Raw genomic sequence first — 24,524 nt, forward strand, 5'->3', positions numbered from 1 at the left:
CAAGCTTCTCATCAAGCAGCTGCAGCAAACGTGGGTACAATAGAGATCAAGATAACATCTAAAGATTTTGAAGGAAGTGACTGGTGAGCAGCACGAATGCCTATTGGAACCCAGCCTCTGTGTGCAACCATCACTACAGGAGTCAATTTCTGACACTGCATTAACTTATTAAATATCCTTCAACAATTCCACACTCCTTACTCAAAAATGCTCAAACTGCCCAAAGCTCTCTATAACATGATTGTACATAGCAAGAATACAAACACATCCATCCTTAACCTATACTCGAGTACACACAGAAGGATTTACGCAAAGACATTCTCTGAATAGCATAATATTTTTTATTTTGGCTCGATTGCACCATCAGATGCAAACCTTGCAAGTAAATTGATGCAAAACATTCCCAATAATGTCCCCTTTACTTTAGTCATCCCATCTACCTAGTTGAAAAACATCCTAGGGAAACGAGGAATATATAAAACTCAAAATTCTATTTGCAATTAAAAAAAAGCTTTAAAAAAACAGTTCTTACAGAACATCATTAATGTCATTATTTAAAAAAGGAATAAAGTACAAGCTTCGATATAAAATGTTAAAGCCAACTTAACAGAAAAAAACATTTATCAACTTACAAATAGAAATCAGTGCCAGCAAATAAGAATTGAAAAGAAAAACACAGGATAGATCAACAGTGTATCAAAAGGTGCAGAATTATCTAGTTCATAGCTCAGATAAAATTATGTGCACCATTCTTTGTGATGGGTTCCCCTTCCATATACTTAAACAATCTGATTTTTTTTTTGTGTTTGCTTTGTCCAACAAGACCAGCCAAGCATGCCGTTGAGGAATTTACAGCATATCATCCTCTCCTCCTCCGTACATGTCTGCTAGCTTCTTAAAGCGAGGACCCCATTCTCCGAGGCAGTCATAGTCCTGGTCCCCACTGCTGGAGGAGTTGAGGGACGACAGGGAGCCGGCATCAGAGCCTTTACCCTCGTCATCGAAGACAAGGAGGGAGTCGTAGGGGGGCGCCAGCGGGTCGTTGTCTGCTGTCGTCAGGTTCTGAAGAGGGCATACAATACAGTCAATACAGGCCATTGCATCATTACATTCAAACAGAGAGATCACCATTTGCTTGGTAAATAGTACAGTAGCATAGAGTGGAGTGAAACCTTTTTTCCCCATTCACCATGAGCGAGCGCCACATGTGTGTGTGTGAATACACATAAAGACTAGATGTTTCGGGTTCTCTGACGTCTCTTGTATTTCCACGAGACTCGTAGTGGGGGTTATCTCGGCCATGTTTGAGAAGGCAGCGGGCAACAATCCCTTTCTCCTCCATTTCGCGGTTTAGTCTGTACTTCAGATTGACGTGGAAGAACCAGAGACGTCGGAGAACCCGACTCAGTCGTTTGAGATTCATTATATCATCCGGAGGCGCACACAGCTTTTGGCCGTGATAATATATATTATATAGATCAGCGGTTCTCAAACTATGGTATGCGTACCACTGGTGGTACGTGATGCGCTATTAAGTGGTACGCAAAAGAGTTTCCAAATCATTCATTACTACATACATACATACTACATACATGTTTCCCATACATAGACCAATGTGTGGCGCAGCGCCACAGATTCAACAACGAGCGCCACAAATTGATTCCGCTTTTTTTTTTAAATTTATTTTAAAGTGATTTTGAAGTATAAATATCTCACGCTCTCACGCACACGCAACAAATGTCACGCCAAAAAAAGAAAAATACCCGCGCTGCTCAGGGCCACAGTGCCACCCTCCACCTTGACCCTCCTCTAAAAACCGGCACGTTTGTGGAAAGTTCATTGTGGGACTGGCTCGTAGTGGCTCTAACTCTGCACCAAGGCTGAATTTCTTGAACATCTTCAAATACTGTATTAGGGGCCCACTAACACCTATATAAAAGCATCCATAAAGTAGCTTGCCGTGGGAACTTTAATATCACGATTAACTCACATCATCAATAAATTTGCCAATGTCGTCAGGATTGGAAGGCCGAGGTCGATACTGGGTTACAGGAAGGAAGCATGGCATGACATCATTCCGGAAGACCTCAGGGCGGTTGTCCAGACCACGATGGAGCACACTCAGATCATAATAATCCTGAAAGAAAAAAATAGAAGTCAAACCACAGAAGGTAGACTTAATAAATGCAACAGAAGTAAAAAAAACAGCCATCCTAAACAAGTTATTACATCATCACATTGAAACAAATTCCTTGATCAATTGAGCCAATATCGGGACGGTACCTGGTCGTCCTCTCCGCCCCCTTCTTCATCATAGTAGTAAATGTTGTCCCGGATGTCCTCATTTGGTAGTAAAGGCTCCTTTTGCTCTCCACCTCTGCGTCTGATGAACATCAGCAGCAGCAATACCAGCACTGCAGAGATAAAACATGTTATTAGATCAGATGGGCGAGTTGATGAATTTACCTTTCAATCATTAATAGCATCCCAGTGCCATCATCCTTAACCAGCAAAGGATTTGTCTTGACATATAGTCAAACAGTAACTATATATAACTGTAGCCCTGTCCACAGTATTACATCATTGTAACAATTCAGATCAACATTTAACAAATCTTGGTGCCAGAGCTGAAAAGGTAATAGCCATGAGAAACAGCAAGTTATATTGTGGTACAAAAGACACGAGTGCCTTCCTGTTGATTTGGTTAATACTTATGACTACAATGTCGCATTCTTTAAAGGTCCCATGACATGCCACCAGGTGTGGTGTGATTAGCCGATACAAGCCATTTGAAAATCTGTCTGTTATGATATCACAGATGGGCGTGTCCACCTAGATGTGTGCTGGATAGACCAGCCTACCCAGTGGACTGTAGCAAACATTGCTCATCTATCCGTCAGACATCTAGGTGGACACGCCCACCTGTGATGTCATAACGGACAGATTTTCAAAACGGCTTGTAATGGCTAATCACACCACACCTGGTGGCATGTCATGGGACCTTTAAAAAGGCAGCAAAGCAAAGAAACAAGACAATCCCACCACATGCAGGCCCTTCCTCACACTTGAAGCTTCCAGAAAGTTACTGTTTTAAGAAAAGGTGAGGGCCGTCCTCATAGTGATTCAGTTTACCAAACAGAAGTACCCCGATGTCTTAATGTTTGTTAATATGATTGGAGTCCAAATAGACAAAAAAGTTGCATGGCATAATAGGAAAAGCGTATTTAGCTTTTGGCCGATTTAAGGGGATGTCGGCAGAAGCTAAAATAAGTGCATACTTCATATATCAAAGCTTCAAATGTTGTCTTCTTCGCACAAAATAACTCAAAAGAAGAGTTAAAGAAAAGCCAATTGAAATCAGGAGTGAAGGTACGTTCTGTGACAATGTATTATTTTATAAACAAACTTACATAGCAGCAGCAGAACAGCTCCCAATATTCCTAGGATGACCGGCAGACCAATGCCTGCCGCTCCAATTCTTTTGCAGGCCACTTCACTTCCTGTACATTCGCAAACTGTGGCCATGACGATGCTGTCTTGCTCCTGACCATGGTTGTCTGCCACTCTCAGGACTACACTGTAGTCTCCCATGGGAAGGGGCATGATTAATGTCAGGATTATCCCAATTTCTAGATTAAAGAAAGAGGGAAGGATGAGAAAAATAAGTCTAGACACCATCATCTTAATGATTTTTAGCTGTGGGGATCTTTGGGTGTGTCCCAAAAATATAATTGATTATGTTCAAATGTCAATTTATTTCAATAAGAGCTACTTCACATATCCATTCATCATGGTAGGTTAACAGATTATTCTACTATTTATGTCCCTGTAAGAAGTAGAAGTACAAACTTGTGTCAGTCATTCTAGCAGTCCAGTTATTCTTGGACATGCCCTGTAGTGAGACAGTGTAGGGTGCCGCAAAGTCTGGCCCATCTGCGTCCGTCACAGAGAGCAGCTGAGGGGCAGATTCCTTATGGCAAACCTGCAGAAAGAGAAAACATGTGCTTAATAAAACACACACACACACACACACACACACACACACACACACACACACACACACACACACACACACACACACACACACACACACACACACACACACACACACACACACACACACACACACACACACACACACACACACCTTAATGTTGCGTTCATTGATTGAAGGCTTGTTGTCATTAACATCTTCTAGTTCAAGTTCCAGGGTTCCTGTACCAGTGGCTGGGGAGGCATCTTAAAAAAAAAAAAAAAAAAAAAGGGAGATCAATAAAACCCTAAAATTGTACTTTGCTTCAATATTTCATAAACATAATAAATCTTCAATGTTCCTACATACCATCGTCATATGCCATTATCAGAGCAGTGTATTTGTTGTCTTTAACGTATTGGCTCTCTCGGTCCATGTCATTCTTCACTTTAATCAAACCCGTGTCCGGGTTCACACTGAGCCACCGTGCTGGGTCTTTCATAATTTTGTACCTGGATATAGAGAGTGAAAAGTGACATGCAAATGCTTCATGATTTTATATCTGGATATACAGTGATTAAATATTTAGTTTCAATAAAAAAAAAATAGTGGTAGTTTCAGAGATGGAAGGTAATCGTTAACTAAACTAACGATTTGAACTTACGAGACTTTCTGGTTGCGTGCAGTGTCGGGGTCGGTTGCGGTGTACTGCACAATGTCACTTCCAACTGCCAGGTCTTCCTTCTTCTTCACAACCTTAATGGTTGGACTAAACACAGGAGCCTCATTCACATCATCTACAGTAACCACCACCGTGGCAGTGGCTGTCGGAAGGCGACCGACAAAGGGAATATCATTTTCGACGGCCACAAGCAGGGTGTAGGTATTGGTCATCTCATAGTCCAGACCCTTAAGAGAGGACTCAATTAGTTGATTAAAATGTAGAGATTTAAATCAAATATTGGTACATTTTAACGTATTTTAGTAGTATGGTGTACAGACCCTTTTTCTTAAGCCACTATTCAAGATTCAACCCTACCTTCACAGTTGTAATGATTCCTTCTTGCTTGCCAGGTCCAGTTTCCACAGCGAATTGTCCATTGCTATCCCCAGCAACAATTTTAAACTTTGCATTCCAGGCTGGAGATTGAGCGTAGTCCCCATCCGTTACAGCCATCTTCACAACCAGTGCTCCCACTTTGTTTTCTGGGACACTGGCCTTATACTGTGCATTTTTGACCAGAAAGAACAATAAAAGGAAAATAAAATGAAACCATGTAAACCATTACATAATGATACAATTCAATGTTGCCCAATATGTGGATTGGAACTCAATGGATAGCCTTTTGCTTGAATTGTCCAGTTTGCATAATCATCTCAGGGGTTCATTCGGGTTTGGGTCTGTCATTTTGGACCCATGAAGATCTGTACTGGGGATTTGTGTGGACTGCTAAAACCTGAGCAGGGATCAACTATTAACCACACTTTAACGCCATTGTTACAGCGTTTAGGTTTTCAGTTAACCACTATAGATGGACCAATCGTTCCACTGCAACACTCCCTCATTTCTGAACATTCAGGGCGTTTTCTCTGATCCCCCTCCACTAAACTTTTTGTGGGGAAAACCCTGAATACTAGACAATCACATTACAAAGTCAATAAGCCTATTAGCCATGTGCTGTAGTTGGAGGGCACTGGGCAATGAAATTTACCATAGCCCTTAGAATCTGACCAAATTGTTTTCTCAAGCAAGACTTAAGCCTCAAAGCAGTTAAGCCTTGAGCAAGTCTCACAAGAGGGGAGTTGAAGTCAAGTCTCCAAGTGGTTTGATACTGACATGTCATAAGCCGAAAATCAATGAAAGAAATGGGTTTGGTTCTATGGAGAATGAAAGGTCTTCACACGTGTACTTGCCTGAGACGTGACAAAGACTGGGGCGTTGTCGTTACTATCAGTGACTGTGAGGATAACCTTCACTCTTTCACTCAAACCGTATTCTTGTCCTTCCATGTCTTGAGCTTCCACTTCCAGAGTGTACTCCGAGTATATCTGCAGATGAAATGATGAAATTAACAGATTCCATTTTCAATTAAACAAGTGTATATAGAAACCTTTCTGCTTAAAACAACTGGCGTGGATAAATGAATACAAATCTGTACCTCTCTGTCAAGCCCTTGGCTGTTGACTCTGATGTCTCCACTAACAGGGTTTATGGCAAACATATCCGGAAATGGAAACTTTGGCTCCTGGTTCGAAATTTTAAAGCGGATACCAGCAGAACCTTGTTCATCCAAATCTGTGGCTTTGATTGTAATCACTACAAAACCTGCAAGGGAAAGACGGGGGAAAGCAGAAAGAATGGATTTACAAAAATATGAAGCTTTCTAGTTGTAGCCTGTGGTCACATCTAGAAAACAATGTTGATGTAGAGTAGGGTTGCAACGATAAGTCGATTCGATAAGTCGGGGTAAAATTCCCTTACCCCCAGACAATTGATAAATGATTTTAACAATTGATTTATTAGGTGCCAAGCACAAAGTGCAAGGCAACCTATTGAAATTGTTAGTTTTATTATTATTATTATACCGACGCGTTTGACTTACACAGCCTACACCGTTGCAGCCCTTATGTAGAGATGGGCAAAAAATATATAAGCTTTCCATCATAAGCTGCAGTGTCGATTTAAAATTCAAGTGCCTTCAATACTTTCTGTTCCATGTTTATTCAAATAGAGTCGTTGCATTTTGAAAGCAGTTAATTAAGTCATCGCCCGGTTAATCTCAAATTGCAAGTCAACACGTTTAATAGAAACCCTGATTTCCTCTGTGTGGCAGTACCTTTTTCTGAATCCTCTGCAACTTGTCCGACAAAGGGGTCTTCGGTGAAAATTGGTCTGTTGTCATTAACATCCAAGACATTTACAATGATGGTCATGGGTGCCTCAGCCGCATCCTTTTCTCTGCCCAACACATTGGCATGAGCGTCGAACTGCATAGATAAAAAAATATTATTTTACATGCAAGGGTTGTGCATATTGACATTTTGAATTTGGCCAGCAGGTTTCCACCTACCGTGTACATCGCCTGCTTCTCCCTGTCTAGGGGCTCAGTCACAAAAACCTCGCCGGTGAATTTGTTGATATTGAAGGGGCCCACGACAGGCAAATCAGATCCTACAGCCGTTATCTTGTACTCCATTTTTGACTCTTTATCTTGATCAGAACGGATCTAAAGGAAGATAATACATAAAAAACATTGTTCCTTTGGCAAGACTGAATAGTAATGAAGTACCTTTTGCTGGGGATTTCGATAATGTTAAGTTAAGAATCTTCACCATGTAGTTAAAGTTAAAAATAACCCAACATCATCTTACCTGAGCCACTTCAGCTGGGAAGGGCCCTCTTCCGTTCTCCTGAATGTTAATAGGAGGGATAACCCAAGCCCTCTTCTGTCTCTTAGAACTCTTACGAAAGCGTAAAACTGGCAGGTCTGGAATAACCTAAAGGAGTTCAAGGATTAATGTTGACGCTGAAATAGGAGGGATGGAATTGCAAAAATAATGATATACATCTCAGAAAAAAACTTTTGATATGACTGGGATCACCAATATACCTCTGTCTTATTGGAAGGGTCCACATTTGCACTCTTTTGCAGATCATTTCCTGGATTCTGATGTGCCTGAATTTTCATGGGGGTATTTCCATGGTTATGATTGCCGTTAGCAGGGTGATGACGGCCATTTCCATGGAGTTGCACCCTGATTATTGTACTCAATTTGTGCCCCTTGGAATTCAGCGAAGAGATGAGGAAGGCCCTTCGTCTTCCATGCAAGGTAGTTTCTCTTGTCACCTTCACAAAATACCACAATTAGACACATTACAGCCAAAACTAGGACAGAGAAGCTGTATTTATACATCTCACACTTACCATTAATGTTCCATCCGGCGCCACGTGGAAATGGCTGTCGCTGCTGCCGAATTGGAATCTTTTGCGGCAGTCATCAAAACCAACTGAAATGTCAGCACAATAGAAGTTAACTTTCATACACTGCATAAGAATAAACCCCGAGTCAACACACAAGAAATAGGAGTAATGAGGACAAATTAGCGCTGGACCACCCACTGGTCTCTTTTTAGTGCTACTCTCCACCACCAATGGGCATGTAAGGCATATTCTTTAGATTAGATGTGATAGGTAGGCCAAAAGTGAACTTCTAGTAATAGTTTGCGCTGCTCAAGTGAACAGCTATCTAATTGGCCGACGCAGTGAGAGACAAGGGATGCTGAATGTGAAGCTGCTCCACCTGCAACAGGCATCACTGTACCGTCAGACAGACACATCCGCTCCTCTCACTTCCTTCCCCCTTGCATCGGTTATTTGTTTACAAGAGACAACACACACACGCACGAAAAGTCCAGTGCGTGCGCTATGTGAAAAGCAACTTCAACGCAATGACAAAGAATCTAATTACGAGAAACGTAAATTCAAGATGGGTGAGTGTTGAGTGTTTGTGGCATATTTTATTAATAATTAATGTTTCTTAGCGTTCTAGCCAAAAATTGCATACGAATTGAGTACGAGTCCGCCAAACAGTTTGAAAACGTTCCAGTTCGAACACAGGAAGTGTTCCAGAATCCCTTGTGAGCCTGCGTCCAGCACTAAGTGAATGGGAGGCCAGGGCTGCACTTGATGCAGGACAAGAAAATATAAAGTTTTCTTTATGTAGCACCACTTCTGGCCTGTATCCGAATACAGATAATATTTGAAGTTAAAGTGAATAACATTTCTGGCTACTCTCCCCATGTCTTGTAGGCTGAAGTCACCAGACCAATAGTCTGAACCGCTGGGTACATTCATAAATCAACAGGCACAGACCAGAGGGCTTCTGGACGCAATTGGATGGACCTACAACCAATCAGAGCAAGGGAAATGTGTGACACATCAGTGGCAGCCATCTTGGTAGTTTATGAGAATGCCTCAACAGTGCTCCTCTGTACAGTCGTGGTATCACACCAGACCCATAGTACTAACCCATGAACCCATTAACGGTTTTAATTGGGATGCAGGATGCAGGAAATCTGTCTGAACGGTGGCCAAGGCACATCCCAGAAACAATAAAACATGAGCTGGCAGATCCGGCTGGTTCCCAGGCTACATGTCTGGGCTAGCCCCACACTAACATCTGCAATAATATATTAAAAGAAACAATGCAGGAAATGGATTCCTTTGTAGTTTTGAGGCCTAAGCGTATGTTCTTACTTTTGCGGAAGCTTCTGACCAGTCCCACTTATGTCCTATTGACCGGGTGGGCAGCCAGCGCAGCAAACAGGTACAACATGTTTGTTGAAAGGGAGATGTTATCGTGTGCATTTTTATAAATTACGACCACTGCATAATTTTCAGAGAACGAAAGTTGTTCCGGAGTTATGCATTGACTCCAACCACGATACAGCATTTTATAGTTGAGATATTAGTAGCAACGATATATGAGCTGCATTTGGTGTGGCATTGGTCCATAACATATGGAAGAACTTTTTAATCCTTAGCAATTAACAGGAAGACGACATTCAAATTATTCAAGACGAAACCTCATTAGTCAGTGAAATATTCAATATGTTTCTCAAAGTACTTACACAACATCCTATAAATTAGATAGTCATTAAATCATTTTTAGTTATCGAACAGGTTAACATCCTCAAAAACTAAAATGGTCTCCAAGACTGATGTATTAAAGAATGTAAACCCACTTATAACCGCATCCAAAAACTGCCACCTGCCGCTGCTACACTATGATTAAACAATGAAACTACATTATAATTTATCCCTATAAATAGGATTTTTGGTGAAAGGACAGAGCATAAGCTAATCTTTACCAGGCTATATTAGGTGTAGAGTTTTTCCAAGGGTGAGAATGTTATCGGAAAATACTGCACATCTTAAAATAGTCATAAATACATAGTCATTTAATTCCTCCACACCAGCTTTTACACTGTGATGAGATGCTTGGCCAGGACAAAGCCTGAATGACTGATTCAACTAATACACATGGTTATATCTTTATATTTAGGAAATTCTTTATTTTCTCTAAATGCTCTTTATGAACAAACCAGAAAACCTAATATCCTTATATTTTAATGTACCAGCAAATTACCATTATATACAAAATCAACCAAAAATGTACTTCTACATTGAAGGAATAATATATATATTTTTTAGCTTCCTTCAGTACCCTCTGTACCTTATCAAAGCAAATACCATTTTAATTAGTTCTGGATCTCACTGTCACTTAGCTGTTGACTAAGAAAGAAGAAACCTGGAATTAACAAAATGTTCTGTTGTTGAATATGCTGTTGTCCCAGACGAACCGGCAAGCTTCGTTCGCTCTGGCCTCACTCACTTTTTGACCGATTTCCGACAGACCGTGGCTGAGACGGGACAATCACAACCGTTCATCCGATAGGCGGCAGGTTTAACTTTATGCCGGTAAAGAGGAGGGTCGGTAAACCGCCAAGACGGCTGCTGTTGATGACGCACGTCCCGTCGCTCTGACGGTCGTAGGTCTATCGTGACCAGAGGCATTTTTGTGTGTGCCCAATTTAATGAATTAGTCTGGTGCTGTCAGGCTACGTCCTACTACGGCTACTGAAAATGTGCACATGATCATCATAAGGGGCAGAGCATTTCAATGAGCTGGAAAAAAAATAAAATAAGGAGTGAAGCAAATGTTTTTTTTGGTTACCTAACTAGAGGAGAACCATTGGTTTTACAGTTTTGATTTAATCCTGTACTGAAATCAGACTAAAATTGGATTTTTGAAAAATGTAGCCTTGCCATTATAGCCATTGAAGCCTCCTTTCTGTTGGTCAGTATTCAGTTAAAGGCTTTGACTAGATGACCAACAGTGGTTTGTTTGGGAGGTCTTTGGCGTCTGTTTCTGTGTGAGAGGAGTGACAGGTCCAACAGGTTTCTACAGATCTTCATAATGGGTCAACAACTTAAGTGAAAAAGTTAACAATTTGTTTTGCTTTCTAGTTCCTCCCTAGAGATAATTTAACAGCAAAGACTCAATTGGCTTATTATACTACTTGGCCTCAAAATAAACCACAAATGTGTCAAGCAACACAGGAATTCACATTCAAACTATTTTTCAAATTAGGGTGGTTTTCAGGGTTTGTACTAGACTTAAAGAAAATAACACTTGCAGAGTGTACAAAGAAGCTGATGACAAAATGTACACATAAGAAACAGCAGATGCAAATCAATAATATTGCAAGCAACCATTAGTTATTCATGTTTCTGGAGGAACATCAATACTAATACATAATGAATTTAAAATGCCATTAGTGACCATGCATTATACCATTCGAGTGTTTGAGGAAACCGGTGCGGTGGTGGCGACCCGAGTGGGTTCCAGTTACATTAAGATAAACATGTAACGGATGCACTGCGATGTTGACGTGCTTTAAGGAAACACCCATGTGCTACTTATGACTTTGAAGTCCTGCCCTGGTCTACTGTTACTTGATTTTAATTATAACGTTACGCTAATTTATTATCTTTTGCATTGTATTTGAGAATTCACCAAATATTGAGTGTAATTGTGTTCACAATAAGAGTTTAAAGCATGAGTATACTGGTCTATATAATATATAGGTATATTTTGGTATCTGATCGAAAGAAAATCAGGAGGTATTGCCCATCCCTAGTATGAGAGCATCAAACCAAGCCTGGAGGTTGGTGGGTGTTGACAACAAGTCACTTCCAGGTCATTAAAAATACACGATTCCCCAATAATCAACTTAATGTTTGTACAAACAATTTGCACTTTGTAATTTGTCATAACGTACAATTTGTATACTGTACAAAATAAATACTGTGACAAAGGCAACTTCAATACTTACTCACTCTCATCGTAACATTTAAATTCTCAGAGTTGTTGAGCAATAAAACTGGCAATACACTACTCCCCTGTCTGTAGCCAAGTGCACTGAACGGACACCACATTTAGTTGTATGGAATTATTTCCATCTAAATTGACCTGGGCCTATATATTAAGTAGGCCGAGGCCCAGCTATGTTTACCCTCAAGAATCATGACGGCATATAGAAAACCAGTTACCTTTTCCAAGGACATGTCCGCTATGAAGATGTCTTCTGTCTACTTGGAAAAGGTTTGAATCCTTCTTGAACCCAGGCACACATTTTTGCTGTTCATGAATTCCTGCCCAAGCCTGTAGGAGAAAAGGGGCAGAAAGGTGGAGAAAGGCACACACGTCCAGAGGAATAAGTTATAGTGGAACATTACTTTGATGGTTTGAGGAGAGACCATTGAAGCCCAGGATGGCCCAGGAGGCTCACAGTATTTCAACATGTATGCAATGTAGGCTCATAGGCCTGTACTGACGTGTTAAGGTTCAGTTAAGGTTCAATGTTTTCACATATTCCCCTGAAATGTCGAGTAAGCTGTCTTACAAAACTAGTTATACTAGCAAACATGACTAATTAAACTAGTATACTAGAATACACGACTACATTCGTTTGTAACGCAGATTCGCACAAAAAAAAACTAAACAAAAAGGTCTGAGCAGAGAGCAAGTAGGAATAGGATACAAGTAACATTTAATATAGGCCGAGGCTATATTATTTTAATGTTTATGAATTTAAAACTTAACAACTGGACAGCGTCAAATGTAAAAGTAGCCTACGAAGTAGGGCGTAGGCCGCACAGAGGAATGGCGTCGTGGAGCTCACACAAAAGTCAAAGGAAATCTCACCTGGGCGAAGACGAGAAGTCCAACTCCCAGCCACAAAACCAGACCCATTGGTCTCAAAATATCCTGTGTTCCGAATTCTACTGAACTCAATGCAACTAAAGCGATCTGTCGAGGAGGGTGCTCTTAGTTAGTTTAGCTTCCTTGTGTTCGTAGCAGACAAAAGTAGTTTCGGCGACCGAGGCAGCAGGAGAAGTTGTTGGGCAGGTATGTTCGGGACGTGACGTCACGTCCACAGGTGCGCTGATGACGCCCCTTCTCGTCCACACTCCAAATATGGGCAGCAGCAGGCTGACCGTCACACGAAACCAGAGCAGGCTGCAGTGCGAACGCGGAAAGAAATACAAGTCTTTTTGCAAAACCCTAGCGGGTATTTCGAATCCAGTGTGCATGTGCTATCTGGTCAACTAGAATAGAGTCGGTGTCTATGGTTAATAATAAGTCCACTATAAGCACACTGCCTCGACGTTGGCTGGGTTGTGCAACTTCCCCATCGAGAGCTCCTTTCTGGAAGTGCGTGAATCAATAGTCTCTCGGTCTCACCCACACACGCACACGCACACGCGCGCGCGCGCACACACACACACACACACACACACACACACACACACACACACACACACACACACACACACACACACACACACACACACACACACACACACACACACACACAATCCGTTGTGAGTCTGTTTGCTGTTAAATTTTAACTTGTAACTCGCTGTTAACTGGTGGCTTTACGGATAGGCTACATTTTTATATTTAGCACAATCCCAAAGGTAACTCAAAGACGTGTTAACTTCTGGTAAACATGGAAGGACGGTTTCTCTTTTGGTTATTCATTTTGATCTCATCAAAATGAATAAATCTCTTCTGCGTTACTCATTGATCACATGTCACACCAGTCGAGTCATATCCTGCATTATCACTGCCTGGTTCATCGTCAATAAAACAACCACCTTTCGTCTCGCATAGTCCTACCCCGTTTTTAAAGAAGCTTTAAACATATAGTGAAATAGGTAGGCCTATATAGTAAAAATATTAAAATTACTACTACTTTTAATATTTTTATTAGGCTATGCTAGACTGGTTAAATTAAGGTGTTAGGAATTGTTGTATTAAGACCATCGTGGATAGAAAAGAGACTCGGTGCATTACCATTAAGCGTTTACAGAAAAGAACTAAATTGTACTTATGAAATGAGCTATGACCAGTGTTAGGGTAGTTACTCAAAAAAGGTAATTAGTTACTTATTACTAGTACTAGAAGTACACTTCTTTTGTTACTTCTGTGAATTGTAATTTGATTACTTTACTAGTTACTGCATTTGAAAAGTAAACTAACCTAACTTCACTACTTATTACTTTACTTTCCCGTTTCTTAATTTACTGTGTAGATACATGGACAAACATAATAGCCCTATCAGCACTTAGTGTTTATTGTATAAATGTATACAAAATGGCATCTAAAACCATATGAAAGAACAATATCCCTGTCTGCACAAAGAAATATGCCTCACTGTAAAATCCACAAAACAAAACACAGGCTTTTGGAAACATCAGAACAAAACCAGCTTGTTATTAGATTCATGGCAAACAAAAAAGTAAGTGGTCAAAGAAAAATACAAAAATATAGGTCACTTTATCCCATACAATTAAAAACAGAAATGCACTTAAGCCGCGGTGACACATGCTGTTACTTTATGTGATGGTCCAAATGCTGAACCTGATCTATTTCGCAAGCTATGAAATCGTAAGTGTGTCTTCCTCTCTCCCTCTTGCAGGCAGGAACAGCCTTCTAAAACTAATGCTGTCTATCCAGTGCACCGTCATTCCTAAGTAACTTTTGTTGTTGGCGAACAAAATGTCCGCGGTGATGGACACATGATCCAGGGACTCGAAAGTTATTTTGATCTTCGATTCCATGTCTGAATAACACTTGTCCAGCCAGGTAATGGGAAAATGTTTTCCTGTTGGATGTTGGCTTGCGCGTCGCATGTAGGCCTATTTTATCTAGTATTTTTCTAAATCTGGGTTGCGACAGTTGAAAGACACCTGTCGCCTGGGCATAGAGGGCATTTCACTCGAATAGTTTTGTCTGTTCGAGTTATCAACTGAAAGTAGTGAGAATATTGCCACTGGCCGAAACCCCCTGTCCCCGTCTCCGTCTCTATCTCAATTTCCCTCTCTCCTTCGCACCAGCAGCTATACGTCACTCAAATCGATCGCAACGTACCGAGGCAAACAGCACACACACACACACACAGGCAGCACACACACACACAGGCAGCACACACACACACACACACACACACACACACACACACACACACACAGGCAGCACACACACAAGCAGGACGCATTCAGGCACCACTTAAACAGATTAGAAGTTTACACACAGGCAAACACGGCTTGGGTAACGTAGGAACGCGCGGTCCTTTTAGTCTAGTAAAGTAGAATAGTTACCGATATTTATTATCGTTGCTGTAATCGTTACTTTGAAACTCGTTACCCCCAACACTGGCTATGACATTGGCGACCGATTTCAGATAGTAATATGACATAAATAGCCTACTATCAAAAAACATGCAATAATCTTGGACAATGTCAATGAATGACAATGAAACAATTGTCCCGACTTACTACCTAAAATCGCAGAGAGCATAAATAAGCTAAATATTGTTCAAATGAACGAAGTAATCTCTGTGCTCTTACAAAACAAATCGTATATATATATATATATATATATATATATATGTGTGTGTGTGTGTGTGTGTGTGTGTTTCAACTTGTCTTTCCGCAGTTTCCGCCCTGTGCAGAGAAACAAGTCGAATCCAAACTGGTTTGGGGGCCTCGCTGTGGATCTGTGTCGAGGGGGCTTCCCCTGAGAAACATCAGACGACCCGACACAATCGACCTCATTATGACGTCACAGCACTGGCTGGAGACCAAACAGGGCAACCGTTATCTTTAATACGTCATCTTGCTGTGTTGCCCGGCGCTAAATTGAAGTAGCCTACGGTCGGTGGTCGGTGTGTCTAAGGTTGGTCATGTTGTCCATGTAATATAAATAGAGGAACTAGGAGGAACAAGTGATTAATGGTGTGACTCTCTTTGAGAATGTGCCTAGAGAGGTATAGCATGCCTTTGACCAGATACAATCCCACAGATCATATCAAGAGGATGCAGTGACGTTAATGCTTAGCAAGCGTTCAGATATACGAGATGTAGGTTACTCTATCCTGCCGTTGGCTGTTTATATGAAGCCATTTGCCGTCTTAACAATTACCATATAGCTCTGTAGAAGTGGAAGGATTGTTCAACTACGTTAGTCCTACAGCAAAGTCTCAAACCATCCAGTTTGATTTGGTGAGCGAAGTCCAGCGGCGTGACTTTGACAGCATAGTTGTTCTTCTTAGACGGTCCCGAACCAGGGTGTCATACGATGTCCTTTGTGTAAGTGTTTATTTTATGATTTGTAAGATGAGTCAGATTCTGAGAGCAGCTCTTGTGTCATTACAATTGCATTGCATGTCTTAAAAATGAAGACGCATGTAATTGTAATTTTTAAGTAAAGATTCTGGGGAGAAAAAAGAAGTATAGAAAATAAAGTACAAGCTTTTATGTGATTGTGTTTAAAAAATCAGACACCTTCTTCAATACCATACAGGGCAGTTGCTAGGAATTCTGGGCCCCCTGAAAGAATATCGGTGTGGGCCCCTCTCCCCCATTCATTGCCACCTTAAATGTTCTTGTTTTTCAGTGTTCTTGACGGTGCCTGGTGTAATACACCCAATTTGTTTCCTTTTTTACATTTAACAACTTAACAAGTCAGAGTATTATTATGTAAATTATGTATTATTAATTGTCTTATTCTCATTTCCCTGATTTGCACACGTTATTACACCTCTGATTGCAAATACATTTTCAATTAACCACTCAACAAATAGGTGTGGGTATTTTATTGTATTTAACAATCAAGCACTGATATGCAAAAAACAAAGTGTCCTGGCTCAAGATAGTCCACAGGTAAATATGTAGCATTTAACTTAAATGTGCAAGTGAAACAAAGAGCACATGGAATATGTTGAAAAAAAAATCTATTTTTGTTTGAAAAAAATAAAAATTAAAAAAAGAAAAAGAAAAACCAACCTCCCCCCCCCCCCCCCCCCCCTCCTCGTCCCACTGATGTTTAAGAAACCTAGAATCGCGCCTGGTGCACACATAGGGCCCTAGGGGTGCTTGAGCCCCTGCCCTTTTTGCCTCGTATTAAAAAGTGCCCTCTGAGTGTTCTTCAACAATCGCGCCCGCAAAAGTGCTCGTCCGCGATCGAACGCCCCCCCCCCCCCTCAACAATCGCACCCGCAATAGCGCTCGTCCGCGATCCAACCCCCCGTCAACAATATCGCTCGTCCGCGATCCAACACCCCCCCCCCCCGCGTCAACAATTCGGCACCTGCCCCTCAAAACTCCTGTGCACGTCCCTGGGAAGAACGAACCGCGGTGTGGACCAAACCATTTTTTAAGAAGAGGCCAAGGGGATTATTGAAATTATTAAAATTAGAATATTGTATGATTTGTGGCTTTGTTTTAATTCAGATTCATTCATATCAATATATATTAGTTCAGTGTATGCATAATCATTTTGTCATAGAGGCTACTGGGGGCTGTGTGTGGGCCCTAGCGGGCTGTGGGCCCTTATAATTGTCATAACCTTTCCCCCCTATACGACGGCGCTGATACCATATCTAAAAACAGAACTCTGGAATGATGGTGTTGAGTTGAGTTGGAGCCAAAACCTAACCTCTGCGCCCTAACCACATTAAGCCTGAAAAATAAACACTTCATAACTAGTAGGATAGAATATGGAAACCAAAAATTGTTTCAGTTTCTGTTTCAGTGTTACATTTCTGTTTCAGTGTTGTAGCAGGCTGGTGGGTATGGGGTTTCCAGGTTGAATAGACTACCACACAAAACAGAGCAGTTCACAGTCAATGATGATTTATTCAGGGGGTATTTACATCCACCAGCCTCGTTAAGGGAGGAAGTCCATAAGGCATCCGTAAGGCTTGGGGGTGGAGCCAGCGGGCTTCACTATACCTCCCTTCAGTTACCATTCCCCTCACCCCTCCCTGCCGTCTGCCACACACCCTCCCCCTCAGCTCCAACCGGGACGAGGGGCAGTCCGGCTCCCTAGAGCCTCCCTCCTGGAGAGGGCATCGTCGTTGACCTGTTGACAACAGAGGAAACAAAGGGCTGTAGGGATAAGAACCTGCGGGTGACCCGTGTGTTACCGTCTTCATTCTGCCATATCCAAACCAGTGGTGCATGATCTGTTAAAAAGGTGAAGTGCCGTCCAACTAAGTAGCACTTCAGGGTTTCCAGGGTTTCTCCCACTTGATGGCGAGACATTCCTTCTCCACAGTGGAATATTTTCCGGCTAATATATATGACCGGGTGTTCCTGAACTCCTTGTAGTTGCGACAAGACGGCCCCCGCCCCTGTTTCCGACGCATCTGTCTGCACCACCATTGGTTTGGCAAAGTCTGGGGTTACCAGCACGGATCCAGAACACTGTGCTCCCTTTAGGTCCTGGAAGGCTCAGGTCACTCACAGACGGTCCCTGGTCAGATCAGTCAAGGCGCTAAGGAATATACCTCCGGTAGTAGTTTGTTAGCCCCACATAGCTTTTTCTTGGTGAGGGGACGTGGCCAGTCCTGTATTGCCTCAATCGCCTCTCACACATCCCCTCCCGATGGTGTAGCCCAGGTACTCTGGCTGAGTCAATACTTCTTTGGGTCCCCACGATGGGCTTCCCATCTACCACGGTCCCCTGCTGGAGAGCACTAGACAGGTGAGATCCTCTAGTTGGGAGTAACTAGTAACTAGTTTAGTTAGTTGCCCGAATTGGCCCAATAGTGAAGCAGGCTCTGGCGCCGCCTCACGGCCCATCGGGAATAGGTCGCCCATACTCGCCTCGTCTGCCTCCTGTCTGTTGACCCCTGTGGATCAACCTTGTGTAAGCCACACATCCGGGCCTCCCTCCTATCGGCCCTCATCCCTTGGTTCCCTCGGTTTCCACAGTCTCCAGCCATACTGGCCCACAGTTTGGGACGACTCCCACTGGTCACGCGTATTGCCCCTTTGTGGTCTGTAGATTAAGGAGGATAGTGAGGTAGTTATTGGTATCAAAATGTATGCATGTTCTTGCCACAGTGTCCGTCAAGTTCGGGGACTGGGCGAAGTCAGGTCGGATCAGGGTCCCCATACTCCCGGAGTACAAAAAAGCTGTCGTGTCTCTTCCGTTGGCCCTTACCGTGGTGACCGGGGAAGGACCACTCTCCTCAGCCCAGCCGTCAGCAACCTGCAGGGACGCCAGTTGTTACCTCACTGGCTGAGGCTAACTGAAGGAAATGGGGCGCACTATTGACGTCGGCAGTCAAAGGATTGGCAAACATGGCAAAGCCTGAGTGCTGTGTTCTAAAGTCAGAGAAGCACAGATCAAATTAATTTATTGACCAGTTTACTTTGGTAGCGAACCGAGCACAATAGAAAGCACCGGGAACTGAGGCTGAGATGCTCTAACAGAGAGGAAAGTGGGCAAGATTGTCCTGTTCCAGTACGGACTTCCGTAGGTGCAGTTGACGCTGGAAAGCGGTGATCATCTATCATCGTCTGACATCTACGTGATGACTTGTTTGCGTCCCTGCAGCTTCTGATTAAATTTGGCGAGAAGCTAAATCACACAGCCAGTTTGGATCCGACAGTTCAGGAAAGGGTTTTCCTTTACTTTGCATGAAAAGAGCAATTTCTTCCCTAAGTTCAGAAACTTGTTTGAGGACCGGGGTCCTACTCAGCCACCTTACTTTGTATGATACGGTGATATAGGCCACAAACCTGAATGAAGTTGACTGTTTTGATGACCGTGGTCATTATATCATCCAGTTCCAGTCAGAACCTTTTCACACAGAGCTGGAAAAAAACACTTAAGGTGTGTTCCAGATGCCTCGGACACCAGCCTTCCAAGTTTCACATGTGATGAAATTTCCTGTCTCATAGCACTTATAGCTTTCCCGTTCATCTTTGTGATGGTGTCATGTCATTGGCTAGTCATTGTTATTGTTAGCTACATTAGCCTCTTTAGCAAACCAGCTCGAAAACGAACAACACAACTTTACATGTATTGCACGCACAGCAAGACTGTGCAATGCATACTTTGGTGACCGGAATAAAGTAGCAATGTAATCAAGTGTGTAAGAGCATTTAAAATCAACATTAAAATTACCAACGTGGTACAAATACAAAGAAAATAAATCTCTTCACGGGCACAGCCATTTTTGTTGAGAGTGTCATCACTGAGCTCGGTATACTCTCAGAATTCCGAGAGGGCACGACCAAAAGGGGGCGTGCCTCAGAGAAATGCCGCAAGAAAGCTGGGAGATTTCCCCACTTTGACCTCGGAAGGCTGGTGTCCGAGGCATCTGGAACACACCATTATGTTGATGTTGAAATGAACTGCCCCCAGTCTTTCTTAAACGTGAAGTCAGCATTTTATTTTATTATGGTGTATATTGTGTGCTTACTAACCAGCAATAAATTAATTAATTAATTTCGATTCAAATAATATGTTTCTGGAATTGGTGTCTATTATTATAAATTGTATTTTCTTCTCTTCTTTGTGTTGAGTCGGTAAACTTCATCGGTGGCCTGTTTTTTTTTAAATATTGCCGCCGTAAAGGATTATGGGATACCAATATCTCCTTTCCTTTCGTAAAGGTTGGTCAGGAGTAACCTACGCTAAAGGAAGGGTAAAGGATGCATCCGGGTACTTCCGGGTCATCTCCTTAGGAAAAGAAATTTCCTATGCAAAAAAGACCACCAGATCCACCGGCTGGATCCTTCACAGCCCAACGTATCCCAGGATTCATTACAGCCGTTTCTCAATACCAAGTACGCGGACTACGTTCTCGCGGACTTGGAAGTGCGTACTTGGCAAGTCCGGACTTTCAAGTACAGACTTCCGAGTACGCACCTGCACACTGGAACAGCAGCGGACTCGATGATGCATTCTGGGATATTTAATGCCGCTTTTCCACCGCCAGTACCAACTCGACTCGACTCGACTCGCCTCGACTCAACTCGGTTTGGTTGCGTTTCCATCTAAAAAAGTACCTCTTCAATGTGGGCGGGTCGTAGAAAAGAACCTCTCCACCATGGGCGGGTCATCATTAGGTTTTAATCACGGGATACGCGATTCCCGGGAAATCTGAATCTGATCAAGACTATTTCCTGATTCCCGGGAAAGGTTATGATGGGAAATAAAATAAAATAAAAAGCGCAATGACTGCGCGTCTATTGTTGTCATACGGTAACGTTGATAGAGGCGAAACTCGAGCCCTAGGAAAGGAACGACACTGAAACGAAACAGCGAAACGCTGATCCTCCGGAGCCGGTCCGTGGACTCCAGCCACGCCGGACACACACATCCACGCCCGACACACATAACGACGCGCAGCCTAACTCTAGCCCCGGGAAAGGAGCGACACACACGGCGAAACGCTGATCAGTGTCCCCCTCGGGAGCGGGTTCGTGGACTCCAACCACGCCGGACACAACTTAACTTTGAGTGATTATTCCCATTTACAGCCGCTGGCCAATCAGTTACCAGCAGCCTGTTTACGTCACACAAAAGTACCTACTCCTCTCGCTTGGAACCTCGACGGAGGTAGTACTAAAAAAAGTACCCGGTACTAGGTACCAGGTACTTTTTTTGCCAATGGAAACGCAAAAAAGGCGTGGCGAGTCGAGTCGAGTCGAGCTGGTACTGGCGGTGGAAAAGTGGCATATCAGTCCCAAGTCCACACGAGTCACCTCCGATGCGTCCTCGGTAGAACGGCCTCATCGAGAACGCATCGAGAACACACACGGGTTTTACGTCAGTACTCGAGTTCTCGCGTACTTGTAATTGGAACAGTGCTTGGGCTACCACTGATGATGTTTACCGAGAACGCAAGTACACGAGTACACACGAGAACGCGAATTTAGAAACGGCTTACGTGTTGGATTTTTTTTCAGAAATGGCGCGGAGAGAGTGGAAGCGGCAGCTGCAGCGAATACATATTTAATGACAAAACTATGTAAAACTTTTTTTATATATTAAAGTAAGTTTGGGACAATTTTAAATATGTAACTTTATTGTCAAAGTTCAATGACATTAACGCTAGCCATATAACGTTAAACTAATAAACGTTAAGCCAACGTCCTCTCTTCCTCTTCACCCGCCGGCTCCGGCGGTGAATCTTCTCCCACTCCTCCAATAAAAGATGAAACATAAAAAATAGAATGATGATTTCTGGCTCCATATTTCTCCTCCTCTGTCCGGTTTGAACCGCAGCTGTCAGGGTTGCTAGGCGACAGGGGCAGCGTGTGGTCACGCAAGGTAAAGGGCGTAAGGGTCACGCAACCTGGAAATGCTCCGTAGGTTAGACCGTCTCATTTAACAGCGCTTGTTCGGCCTTCGGTGTGGCCTTCGCGGTCTACGAAGGCCACACCTTTGTAGACCGCGTCCTTCGACGGATGCAGCCCCTGAATTGAGACACAGCCAATGTCTTTGTGTTTGTGTTGTGTAGTCATCAGTTGTTCTGTTCAGTGTTATTTTATGTAAATGATGATGTTCTTTCAATCAAAACGTACATCTTCAAGTGACCCCAGGATGATTTTTATTCTTCCTCTTTGGGAGGGACTATGAAGTGTTTTTGTGGGGCATTTTGTACATTGTAGCTTACCATATAGCCAATCGATTTTTCTTTACCCACACATGAAATTTCTCTCAATCTTCTCATCTGGAAGTGGGTAAGACGAACAAAAGCCGATTTCCGCAAATGTCACAGTTTTCCTTTAATGTATTATCAAAACCACCCAATCGAATACATTCAATCATTTATATAAATTATCCATTTTACATGTGTCTCAATGCTGGATATTCTTTTCTCTGGTACTTTCCAGAGAAAGCAGAAGTTGATGAGTCAGAAGCAGAAGTCACCAGTTCTTCACCAAGGAAAGGACCTCTGCTTTTTTGACTATAAGACACACCCCATAGGCTCCCAACCTCTTGTAGTTATTACAGTTCCTCTTTACATTTATGATTTAATAAAATTATTAGTATTTTTCAAATATAAGCATTTCCTATCCTCTCATTATGCTATTGTGAACAGGCTGGCTAGGGACTGACTATAAGTCAGGTGCATGACATCGCCACCTTGAAAATGACACACGTAATGAAGTATGTAATATATCTAACAAATAAGGACCAGAGGGGAACTCTGCCAGGTGAGCTTGCAAAGAGGAATGGAGACATGGTCACACGGTTCAAAATCAAATGTATTGGTATTAAATGCTGCATTTACTGTAAATTTGAAATAGTGGGTTGAGTTCATGGGTTCATAAAAAGTCATTAGTTCATTTGGTGGGTCGATAAACTGGAAGTCAACCTGAGGCCTTCAGTGACTGTGCCTGAGGGTGAGACACACACACACACACACACACACACACACACGTACACACGTACTACAACAATAACAATGAATGGAAGGGGGTTGAGAAGCCAAGCTGAAGCCCCACAACTAGTACCGACTTCATGGACTCACTTGCTCTTTGGTGTAAACACTTGGGCCCCGTCCACACGGGCGAAAACGATCAGTTTTCCTTTGATGCATTTCAAAACGTGAGTTTCAAAACGCAGCAAGCTGTAGAAACGCTGTAGTACATATTCAAGGCCACTGTGTGGCACTGGTTCTCCACAAAAAAGAGTGGAGCGCGTCAAGCCTGCGCACATCAAGCCCATGCGCGCTGTGTATAAACATACAGTCGAGGAGGAGAAAGCAGTTGTTAAACCTTTTAGATTGACCAGAAATACTTTTTAATGGACAGTTAGTAATTCAATTTACCAAGGGGCTGTATTTAAAGTTACAAAAAGAATACAAATCAAATAAAAATAAATTCAACGCAACTCTAACATCGCCCAGCTGGTGGCGGGGGGCGATGACTTCATTGTTTGTGTTTCAGGCATTCACACGAATACGAAACTAACAGGAAAATGCATAGGTCCGTTTTTATCTTATCCACCCTGGGACCTGGTTTCAGAAAAGTGTGTTTTCGGGCACAGAAAACACCGGATCCGTCTGGACGGTCGGCCCAAACGCACAAGACTTATGCGTTTTCAAAAGATCGGCTCCATGTGGATGGGGCATCAGGATACCATACCGCTGTTACTGTGGTCATACTCATTCCTTGTCCTTTCCAGTCCAGCTGCCATCTTTTCTTACCCTGGAAATCCAGAGTTCTCGCTAGAGCACAATTTGAATTTGCTCAGCAAGTCACTCTGGGAACAAGCAATATAATCCCTCCCCGATGCTCCTCTCCCAGCACATTAACCAATCACATCGGTGTATCTGATATAGGCGGGCTAAAAGTGTTGCTGTTTTACCGATCGGATACAGCAAGTCTTATCTATTGGTTAGCTCCGCTGGTCTGGATACGTCACTGTGGAGGGGGGCGGCGTCTGGCCTGTAGGGGGAGTATGGAGCACCAGGTCTGCTGGGGCGATTGGGTCTGATTGCCGACAGGTGTCCGCAATCAGACCCAATCAGGAAGTGTGTATTTATGTGTCTGCTCTGCCTTTCAGTAGGGAGAGCCGAGAGCGACAGACGCTCAGACTGGACAGATCGACGGGCCGAACGGCAGAGAGCCTGGCCACCGTAGTTGCGGACCGGATTGTTCATTTC

General features: G+C 42.8%; 1 protein-coding gene across 2 annotated transcripts; it reads right to left on the minus strand.

Moving 5' to 3' along the window:
- Nucleotides 1-330: 330 nt before the first annotated feature.
- On the minus strand, nt 331-15,290 carry cdh31 (cadherin 31). 2 transcript variants are annotated; one of them, XM_084470668.1, is made up of 19 exons: nt 15,208-15,290; nt 12,746-13,060; nt 12,091-12,202; nt 7,900-7,982; nt 7,585-7,821; nt 7,346-7,471; nt 7,045-7,200; nt 6,811-6,961; nt 6,133-6,299; nt 5,888-6,022; nt 5,013-5,198; nt 4,638-4,882; nt 4,343-4,485; nt 4,148-4,239; nt 3,850-3,982; nt 3,411-3,629; nt 2,284-2,414; nt 1,991-2,137; nt 331-1,062 (listed from the first exon to the last, which is right to left on the minus strand). In XM_084470668.1, exons 2-19 carry the CDS (start codon nt 12,791-12,793, stop codon nt 850-852), a joined length of 2,724 nt encoding a protein of 907 aa, XP_084326794.1. In that variant the 5' UTR covers nt 12,794-13,060; nt 15,208-15,290; the 3' UTR covers nt 331-849. The 2 variants fall into 2 exon arrangements, with proteins under 2 accessions (XP_084326794.1, XP_084326793.1); XM_084470667.1 differs by lacking the exon at nt 15,208-15,290 and having other exon boundaries at nt 12,746-13,240.
- Between the last annotated feature and the right edge of the window lie 9,234 nt (nt 15,291-24,524).

This window comes from Micromesistius poutassou, assembly GCF_964030765.1.
Source record: "Micromesistius poutassou genome assembly, chromosome: 7".
In the NCBI taxonomy this organism is placed as follows: domain Eukaryota; kingdom Metazoa; phylum Chordata; class Actinopteri; order Gadiformes; family Gadidae; genus Micromesistius; species Micromesistius poutassou.